The 10,512-nt window shown below is 58.3% G+C and overlaps 1 protein-coding gene across 1 annotated transcript in view; it reads left to right on the forward strand.

The window, feature by feature from the left end:
- The window catches only part of KIAA0930 (KIAA0930 ortholog), a 60,838-nt gene that overhangs the window by 37,833 nt on the left and 12,493 nt on the right, over nt 1-10,512 (forward strand). The window contains exons 2-6 of the mRNA XM_006888036.1: nt 3,352-3,503; nt 8,431-8,556; nt 8,637-8,714; nt 9,034-9,135; nt 10,335-10,475. Coding sequence (XP_006888098.1) covers nt 3,352-3,503; nt 8,431-8,556; nt 8,637-8,714; nt 9,034-9,135; nt 10,335-10,475 — 599 coding nt within the window. The remainder of the gene's footprint in view (nt 1-3,351; nt 3,504-8,430; nt 8,557-8,636; nt 8,715-9,033; nt 9,136-10,334; nt 10,476-10,512) is intronic.

A 10,512-nucleotide genomic window follows, 5' to 3' on the forward strand; every position in this document is an offset into this window, starting at 1 on the left:
TGGCACAGGACAGAGCAGAGTTTAGAGCTGTTGTACAGAGGGTCACTATGAGTCGCAAGCGACTCGACGGCACATAACAACAAGAAGAATAGATTTGAGAGTGTGAATGTCCCATGGATGGCCAGAAGGACAGACAAATAAGTGCCTTTGAGAAGTTGTTGCCTAAGTGCTTCTTGGAGGCAGCTCCTTGGAAAGGGAGTCATTCCTGGAGAGGTGGAAGGTTGGCTAAAGAGAGGAAACCCCTTAACGAGATGGACCGACACAGTGACTGGTCTGGAGTGTGGCTGAGATGGTGAGGACGGCACGGGGGAGGACAGGGTTCAGCTCAGTCGTCACGGGGTTGCTGTGTGTGCTAGTTAACTCAGTGGCACTGAAGAGCAAGTCTGTAGTGACTCTACCTCCAGTTGCTCTCTCAGCATCCCTTCTTTTAAAATGTGCTCACTTTGTGTCTCCGAGCCACATTTCAGTCCTTCTTCCTGGTGAACACTCAGTAGATCCCTCTCTCCCCCTTGCCCAGGGGTTAGGACTGAGTCACAGCCGAGCCTGCAGTGGTTTCCGAGGCTGGGCTTCGCGTGAGGGGAGGTTGCCCATCTTTCTCCCTCTGAGCTGCTGGTGGATTCGAACGTTTGAATTAACAACATGACTCGTATAGAGCAGCATCACTTTCTATGCTCTGGGAAACCCAAAGATTCACGTGCTGGTTTTGCTGTGACCCTGGCTTTCTTGTGGTGGCCTGGAATCGAACCTGCAGAGTCTCCGATTCCTGTCTCTCCTGGCTGTTCTTTCAGTGCCGAGGAGCAGCTGATGTGGAGAGGTTTCCCCAAAGCCAGAGTCTGGGAGGTTGACAGCTGGGCGCATTGAGTTTATAGCTCTGTGGACTTGAGGGGAGGGGTCATTAATCTGGAGGGTCGGTTTCTTCTTTTGTGAAATCTGGCAGTAACAATGTTGCTGTCATTGTTGTAATGTGCTGTCGAGTCGCCTGCGACTCAGTGTCCCTGTGTACAGTAGCCCTAAACCCTGCTCTATCCCACACCAAACTTATTGTGTCCGACATACCTACCCCCATTGCCCCAGTCACTGAATCAGTCTATCTCATTGAAGGTCTTCCCGACCTGCACTGTCCCTCCACCCTCCCAAGCATGATGTCCCTCTCCCAGGACTGGTCCCTCCTTGTAACATGCTCAGAGTATGTCAGACGAAGCTTCAGTATCCTTGCGTCCAAGGAGCAGCCTGGTTTCACCCTCTCCAGGATGAACCTGTTTGTTCTCCTAGCAGTCCATGATATAGTCAGTACTCTTCTCCAGCACCACAGCTCAAAGCATCAGTGGTTCTTCTATCCTCCCTAGTCATTGATGCTCTCTGAGACATAGCAGGTAATTAAAGGGACTAAAAGTTCTGGGAGGTGAGCCTCAGGGTGAGCTTTCTCTATAACCAGTAACCAAAGCCCCTTCCCCAACCTGCTGCTACAGAGCCAGGCCCCGTCCCCGGTGACCCCTAGGACAGGAGGATCGCCCAGGGCTGTGGAGAAGCAGAGCCTCCAGTGACTCGGGCGTGAAGTGGGGGTAGGCCTGTGCCTGGGAACAGGGGTGGCCAGGGCTGCTCCCCATCCACTGTGGGCTCTTCAGCCTAAAAGCTGTGCTCGGCGAGGAGAACCAACAGAGACATGTGCCTGGGTGGCAGCACCTCTTTCTGGGAGCTGTGTTGTTACTGAGTCAGAATTGACTCAGCTCACCCTCCAGTGGGTTTTAGAAGCTGCGAATCCTATGAGACGAGATAGCCCATCATTCTCCCTGGGAGCAGCTGGTGGATTCAGGCCCTGTGCCTTTGGCTTTGCAGCACGTCTCCTTACCACTCAGCTACACAGTTCCCTTCCAGGGAGCTGCAGGATGAGCTGGGGGAGCTTGTTGCTAGGATCAGGCGGGAGTTTTTACTGCTGGTGTGGAAACAGGTTGATGGTGCCCCAAGGGGCCAGCACTGGGAGATGGGTCAGCCCAGGGTCAGGTTTCTCAATAACAAGGCTAACCTGTGCTTACCTGCTAATCTGTGACCTGGATTTCACAAAGATGTGAGGGGAAAGGTGTGAAACTGCAGTAACATCTCTGGTCAGCAGGTTCCGGCAGGTCAGTGGGCTTGGGCAAGTCAGCGGGCCTGGGCAGGTCAAGCGGGCTCTCCGCCCTGTGGGGGCTGCCAGTGTGGAGGGACTCCGGTGCTCTGGGTTTGGGCTGGGGGTGCCAGTATAGAGATGGGCTCAGGTCCTGTGGAAAGGTTCTGTGGGGTCTGGTTAGAGGCTGGGGAGACAGGAGGGGCCTTGTCTAGAAGCAGGATGTGGGATGTGTTGAGCGAGGTTACTCTGAGCACTTGGCTGTGCGCCTTGCCTGTCACCTGTTGAGTTGTCCGTCTGATGCCGGGGTCCATCTGATGCTGGGTCCGCCCTGTGTGCTCCTGGCCTTCCACTGTGGCTAGCTGAGCCCCACCGGCTCCTCCTGCCCACCTTGCGTCTGCAGCCAGGACAGGCGTGGGCAGGCTGCCATCTGAAGGTGGGTTCTTTGGCTCTGAGTCAGGCCACGGTGGATGATAGGGTGTTCTCCAGGAAAGGTGCCTGCCTGGCTCTGGGTGGCTGTCTCATCTGTGAGTGCCAGGTGCGGGCTGCTTCTCCAGCACTGCATCCCAGTGCCAGTGTTTGCTGGGAAGGGGCAGGAAGAGGAGAGCGCGGGGAAGTAGGGTGTGAGGTTGACCTTCTCAGCTGCTCTGAGCATCTCTGGGAACCCTGCAGGTCTGTCTGGAAGGCGAGCCCTGGCTGACCCTGCTCTGCCAACTCCAGGCACCTCCACGGACATGTGGGGGTCTGGACGGAGCAGAGAGGCCAAGCCTGTGCCGCTTCCCGGAGCTGAATCCCAAGGACACTGGGTTGGCGAGCAAGGCCTGTTGCTGGAACACCCGAGCGCCCCCTTGAGTGGGGAAGCCGGGTGTGGACTCCCAGCTGCTCCTTTAAATCGGATTCTCCTCCGGGAATTGCCGCAGCCTGGGGGCGGGGCGGGATGCTGGCCGAGGATGGAAGGATCCCCAGCCTCCCGCCCAGCCAGCCGCCAGCCGCCAGCCTGTGACACGCTCGCCCCACAGTCCACAGTCTCCGCTCTCCCTGATGAAGCCACTGACTCACCCGCAGGCTGCCCCTGGCAGGGCTCTGGGGAGGCTGCATCCCTGGAAGCTGCCCTCTCCAAGGGGGCTTCCCTCCGACTCCTCAGAACACTGAGGCTGGCATAGGAGTGGGGGGAGAAGGACGGGTCCGAGTGGAGGGGCAGGTCCAGAGGGCAGGCGGTCCCTTCTCACTGTCCTCTGGCCTCCCTGCAGGGTGCTTCAAGGATGACCGCATCGTCTTCTGGACCTGGATGTTCTCCACCTATTTCATGGAGAAGTGGGCCCCTCAGCAGGATGACATGCTCTTCTACGTACGCCGGAAGCGGGCGTTCGCGGCCAGTGAAAGTGGCCCTGACGGAGGCAAGGTGAGTGACCCCTCTGCCCAGCTGCCCCCTAGGTGAGAAGGTGGCTGCCTGGATAGATCTGTGCACTCAGGAGAGAGGAGGCCCTAGTGGGCACGTACTGCCTGCCAGGAGCCCTGATGGCTTAGTGTGCAGTGATTTTAACTGATAACAGAAAGGTCCGTGGTTCGAATCCACCAGCTCTTCCAGGATAGACAGATGGGCGTTCTTCTCCGTAAAGATTTACGGCCTCACATACGGATGGAGATGGAAGGTCTCCGTGGCTGGACTCGGCTCAGTGGCAGAGGTTTACCGTGTGCATGGGCTGCGGGGGCCGCTCACAGCTGCTGTTAGGAGGGTGGGCTGCATACGCTCCACTCTGACCAGGAAGTGCCCACCGTGACCAGCCTCACAGCCTGGAGGAAGCTGAGCTGCCAAAGAGGATTTTGCAGCATCTCCTTAAAAAGTCAGTGGTAGGGCAGAGCCAAGGAGCGTGGGTGGCATAAAGACTAAAACACTTGGCTGCTGGCCTCAGGGTCAGCAGTTCAAACTCACCAGTGGGAGAAAGATGCAACAGTCTGCTTCTGTAAAAATGACAGCCTCACAGACACAACAGGGCAGTTCTTCTCTGTCTTACAGTGTCACTCTGAGCTGGAAATGACTCGAGGGCAGTGGATTTCGGGAAGAGCTCGACCCCGGCCATGGGCAGGAGGTGCTGGGCTGATTGTAGTAGCATCAGTGTGTCTGCCTTTATTGCACCTCACTGTGCACCGTGCAGAGGGCTCAGCCCCCACCTCTTGGCCATCTTTCCTCCTCCAGCTTTTTGGAGGCGTGGAGTCCCCTTCTTACAGCTGGGAGACAGGAAGGAGGGCTGAGGGAGCGTGCCTTTGGGGGCTCACACACTGGATTTAGGGGTGTATGCGTGCAGTACTTCTGTTTTCAGAAGCTCCTGCAGTTTGTAAGCTGTTTAGACAACCTGTGCGCCCGAATGAGGATGAGTTCTCTCCCTTTAGAAGCAAGAGGGGTCAGAGGGTGTGGAGCCTGGCCTGAGACTTCCTGCTCCCTGTCCTGGAGCTGGGTGACTAGGACTTGGATGGTGGGCCCCTGCCGTGTACCAGCTCTTTAAGGAATACCCTAAACCAGACCCACCCTCGCCTCGCAGAGGCCCTGTAGGACAGGACAGAAGTGCCCCAGCAGTTCTCCCTGGCTGCAGTCTTATTGGGAGCAGATCATCAGGGCTTTTATCCCAGTTACCCACTCGTGGGCTTGAACCACCGACCTTTCAATTATTAGCATTTGACCACAGTACCACCAGCATCCTTGTGTGCAGAGCTGGTCAGGCACCAGCTGCAGTGGAGACCCTTGGCTCCTGCCTGTGAGAGCCTCTGTGCCTATCAGCCGGGTGCCTCCTGTGACACTTGGAGGTCTGGGGGCCAGACTGTGTGATGAGACCCCAGACACAGGGCTGGCCTGATCCTTCCCTGGGAAACTCAGTCTTGGAGGAGCTGGGTTGGGGTACACTGAATTAGGGGGCTTGGTCTTGGACAGGCTGGATGGAGTACAGAGGATGGGGCATCCCAGACTTGGATGGGCTGGTTTGGGTTACAGAGGAATAGGGGACAGTTCTTTTGGATGGACTTGGTTGGGGTGCAGAGCAGCGGACAGCTCAGTCTTGGACAGGCTGGTTTGGGGTGCTAGCATTCAGTGGCAGGGTCTAGACCTGCTCCTGGAGATCTGGGATGTAGGGAGAGATTGGAGGCCATCAGCACTCAGCCAGGCAACCGTGAGGATATTGTTGGAGAGGGGGTGGGGCGAGCCAAAGGCATCAGGGTGAGCAGAAGCAGGTTGGCTGGCCCACCCCCCTACTTTTGCCCCCTCCCCTGCTCCCATGCCACTGCCAGGGCCTAAGCACAAAGTCCACATGGACGGTCAGGAACTGGCCTCAGGCTTTGTGGCTAGAGTCCCACTGCCCAGCCCCTGCCCTCTGGTTATAATTGGGAGACCAGCTTTCTAGTGGGAACAGGGACACCAGAGATGGCATGTCTTTCTTGGGTAAGTCCTTTTCTGGGTCTCAGCCTTCCCTTTTGTAAAAGGGGTCCTGATCACCCCTTGAACTTACCCTCCTTACCTGAGGGCCTACCACTGTGACTGCAGGGAGGCTGAACACTGGGTTTGGCAGTCACATGGCCGTTTGCCAAGCCCTCTGTCCGGGCATGCTGTAACCCCCGGCGGGGTAGACTGCAGGGACCATCCCTCACCCACAGAGAGGCCAAGGCTCGCTGCAGAAAGCATAGGACCTGCCCACCCACATGTCTCAGCAGATTCAGAAACTTTTCTTGGCAAAACCTTGGTCTTCCTCCCCCACCCCCCAGAGAAAAGTGTGTGGGGTCCAGCAGCCCTCAGGACCAGGCACACGGGCAGACCAGCAACGAGGCTGGCTGGGCTGGGGCAGGATGGAAGGCTGATGAGAAACCCGACGTGGGGCAGGAATGGAAGTCGAGCAAAGGATGAGAGGATGCGAGGGGCACAGGGCAGGGATCGGCACAGGGCTGGGGCCACGTGTCTCAGCGTGGCACGGACACCCGGTGCAGACATAGGTCTGCCTCGCTGGACCTGGACACTGACGACCCACATCGTCTCTGCCCGCGCCGGGGGACCCAGAAGAGAAAGCCCCACGCAGGCGCAGTGTGGCTGCACCTGGCGCCTGCGCACTGCAAGGCTTCTGCAGCAAGCCTCGCGGGTACCCTGTTGCCATAGCAACCTGTCTGGGCTTCTCGTGCCTGCAGGGAGAAGGTGGGTGGACCTGCAGCTGTTTGTGAGCCAAGGATGGTGAGGAGCTCCTGCATTCTACCCTCTAGTTTATCATAAAGCTCCCCACTTGTCTCCCGTCCCTGCCCAGGGCTCGTTCTACCCTGTGGCCACTTTGTCGCTCACTGATGGCCCTGCAGTCTGAGGCACTGATCACTGGAACTGCCTCGCAGGGAAGGACAGCTTGGAGAGTTACACAGCTTCCTGCGGAGACCTGCCCTCGCATCCAGCTTCATTGTGGAGGGCCTGGGGTTTGGGTTTTAAACGATAATGCACGTACAGAAAAATGCGCAGTGTATTTAGAGCGGTATGATTCTCTGCGGAGTGGACGCCAGTGGGACCAGCCCCCAGGTCACGATGGGGAGCCCTGTGCGTTCATACCCACGCTTGAGGTTTGTGGGTAGCTGGGTCACAGTATCCAGAGTATATTAGTTGAAGCGCTGTTTGGGTGAATACGGTCCTTTTGGTTCTGTGCCCCTCCTGGCTGTTCCTGGTCACTTCAGAGGCCCCCTTGGTGATTGGAGAGACAGAAGTTGAGCCGGTGAGCACTGGCCCCAGGGCAGCTGCCTATCCTCTGGGCGGTGAGTCCTGGGCTGTGCGCCATGTCTGGCTGCACCCCCACCCTGGTCTCGTGTCCTGGGACCTGACGCTGAAGAGTTGTGATCTTTGTCACTGCTGTGGGTCATGCTGTATGCACAGTCCTCTGTGGGTGGACAGTGGAGTACCTAGGTCGGGCACTTTCGAGTGGCAGTGGATTCTAGAATCTTCCCCCGTGAGACCCTGGGCACTCTCCGCCTGTCAGTGTGTCCTGCGCTGACCTGCAGTCACTGTGTGCATGTCACCATCTCCCTCAGTGACTCGGCAGTTCTGGTGAGCACTGGCTCGTCGTCCTGGAGGTGAATGAATGACCAGAGTCCTGAGAAGGGGTGGCAGGAAGGAGAGCCAGACCGGAGGTGCAGCAGGGAAGCAGGGAGCCTCAGCCACGCGGATGTGGGGCGCTTCCTCAGGTTGGGATGAGCATTGCCTCATCTTTTCCCATAGGCCCTGCCTCCCAGGTCGCAGCCCCTGTAAGGGGTCCAGCACTACCCAGCAGGGGCTGGCGATTGTCCCCCTGGAACCTGAGACTTGTAAGAGCCCTCCAGGGCCCAGACCAGATCTGGGACAGAGACTAGGCCAGGACAGGCAGTATCAGAATCCTAGATCTGGACCAGAACCGAGCCAGAGGCCCGGCCAGGCAGCGTCAGCTTCCTGTGCCCAGACAAGAATCAGGTCGGGACAGGTGGTATCAGAATCCTAGACCTAGACCAGAACCAGGTCAGAGGCCAGGCCAGGCAAGGCAGTGTCAGCCTCCTGTGCCCAGACCAGAACCGGGATGGAGGCCAGGTCGGGACAGGCAGTTTCAGAATCCTAGGCTTGGACCAGAACCAGGTCGGAGACCTGATGTATCAAAGCTGCTTTTGACTTCCTTCCTCGTGGGAGGGGCACAGACAGCATTCTCTGGTTTCTTTTGTCTTGTGTGTGTGATCTGAACGTCAAGTTTAACCCCTGTCTGTTGAAATGGGGCCATTGGAACACTGGGCTGCTGACTGAAGGTGACGGTTGAGATCTACCAAGTGTTTCCTCAAGAGAAAAGACCTGGCGGTCAGTTCCCTGAGGGACTCCAGCCTGGGGGCCCTGAGGGGCAGCTCCATGCTGTCATGGGCTTGCAGGATCTGGGATCAACCTGGAAGCACCGGCTTTTGCTCAGCTCCATGCCTGCTGTTGGTTTATTTTTAGGTTTGGTTCTTGGTAATCACTGATGACCAGTTAGTTGAGAAGTTAAGACTGTAACTTACAGTCGTGCTAGAAGGCGTGAATTAGAGACAGAGGAGCCCAGATCTTGGTGCCCGAGAGCTGCCACGGGCACTGTTAGCTGTCGCTGACCAGTTTATAGAGTCACCCGGCTTGGAGGGTAGAACTTTTAGCCTGTGTACAGAGGAGGGAACTGAGAGGCAGAGCTGAGAGCTGCGTGGCCCAGGGCTCCATTGCTCCTGCAGTTGAGAAGCAGGGCTGGGGTCCAGGTGTCTGCGCCCTGGTGGGCCAGCCCAGCCCCAGGGAGGCGCTGCACTGTGCTGGGTGCTTACCTGTGCCCTGTACCCTGCAGCTGGCGGACACGGAGCCCGAGGTGGAGGTGGAGGTGTACCGGAGGGACTCCAAGAAGCTGCCTGGCCTGGGGGACCCTGACATCGACTGGGAGGAGAGTGTCTGCCTGAACCTCATCCTGCAGAAGGTGCGGGGGTGGCGGTCCAGGTAGAGGTTGGTGGGGGGCGCTCTCCTGGCTTGGCTCACTGCCCTGTCCCTCTGCCGCAGCTGGACTACATGGTCACCTGCGCTGTGTGCACACGCTCTGATGGGGGCGACATTCACATCCACAAGAAGAAGTCCCAGGTGAGTGGGGTGTGGACAGCACCGACCTCCACGCCCACTCCTCCCAGGAAGGCTTTGCTCTCTGCCCCTGTGCATTCTGGGAAGACATCCTCCTTCCCCTCCTTTCTGCCCTCGAGTGGGTGCTGTCTGGCGTCCTCAGTGTCCCCAGGGAGGAGCACAGCACCCCAACAGTCCCCCAGCATGGCGCTCTCCGGCTTTGTGTGGTTCTGAGCAGTGGACGTTGTGCCTGTACCTGGGAGGACCTGTCCACTTGGCTAAGGGACCGGGACCTCTGTGCGGGGCTGGCCTCACTCAGTCCTTAAACACTCCTTTCTCTCAGCAAGTGTTTGCATCACCCAGCAAGCACCCCATGGACAGCAAGGGGGAGGAATCCAAGATCAGCTACCCCAACATCTTCTTCATGATTGACAGCTTCGAGGAGGTGAGCGGTGCCTCCCACAGCCCCAGGCAGGGCGGGCAGCTGGGGGCCAGGGAGCCTCACACTCCACATCTGTAAAATGAGCGCATTGATCCTGGGCCCCGCTTCCCTGTGAGGCTGAAGATCACAGGGAACAATGAACAGGAGGACGCCTCGTAAACCCTCAGACGTGCTGCCCGGGCAGGCCGGCCATTGCTCCTGTTCATGAACGCCTCCAGGACACACCTGCACCAGCCAGGAACCCTAGCTCACCTCAGGGGGTGGGGCTTCATCTGGGCGGCCTGGGGAAACTGCCCTGGGAGAAAGTGACTGCCCTGGTGCGTGCAGGGTGGGATGGCTGGGGAGGGGGCCCGTGAGACCCTTGAGAGGGCTCAGTGCCACTGGCAGGGGTTTTCAGGGCCTCATCTGATTGGATAAGGAGTGCTGGTGGCAATCCCTTGTACCCACCAGCCTCTGGTGACAAGGTGTGGCTGGCTGGCCGCTCTGTAAAGATGTGTAGATTGAAAACCCTGCCTGGCAGGCCTCCCCTGCCCTACCAGTGGGCAGTGGGCGGTGTCTTGAATGCCTTGGCAGGCACTGAAGCATCCTCCGGGTGGGGGCAGTGGGTACCACCCCGGGCCCCATGCTCCTCAGTGACACAGCTGAGCTCTGAGACTGGACTCCAGCGATGAGAGTGGTGACCTGGGTAGGTGCGGGGTGGGTTTGAAGTGCGTGGCTGTGACTTTAGGGTCCAGCTATTTCCTGGTCATTTACCTTGTGCCAGGGAGTCTAGATAGGGTGGACACCTCAGGGAAGAAACTGACCCCTGGCTGAGCTTAGCTGGCCTGGGGAGAGCCCGGATGTGGGCTGGGCACCTCCGCAGTAGTTCACAACCCACACACAGGACAGTGTGTCCGCCCTATCCCGCTCAGTGCCTACATGCCACCCTATTCGGTGCCCTCCTGCCTGGTCCCACTCTCGCCCCTCCTGTCTGGGCCCACCCCACACATTGACCCCACGCCAGCTGACCTCATTCGCTGGTCTCCTTGGAGTCCTCAGAGCTGTGTGTTCAGGGACAGGCTTTGGTGTCTCGGGCTCAGTGTTCTCAGCTGTGAAATAGGCTTTTTCCAAGCAGTCCAGCCATCAGCGCTGGCCAAAGGGTGCATGTGGTGGACGAGTGTGAAGGCCTTGCCTGAAGCCCCTTTTTTACACTCCCACCCCAGGTGTTCAGTGACATGACAGTGGGGGAAGGAGAGATGGTCTGCGTGGAGCTGGTGGCCAGTGACAAAACCAACACGTTCCAAGGGGTCATCTTCCAGGGCTCCATCCGCTACGAGGCGCTCAAGAAGGTGTATGACAACCGAGTGAGTGGGGCCCGGCCGGGGCGCCCCTCGTCATGCT

This window comes from Elephantulus edwardii, unplaced genomic scaffold, assembly GCF_000299155.1.
Source record: "Elephantulus edwardii isolate Elephantulus edwardi_28Jun2011 unplaced genomic scaffold, EleEdw1.0 scaffold00064, whole genome shotgun sequence".
Classification (NCBI taxonomy): domain Eukaryota; kingdom Metazoa; phylum Chordata; class Mammalia; order Macroscelidea; family Macroscelididae; genus Elephantulus; species Elephantulus edwardii.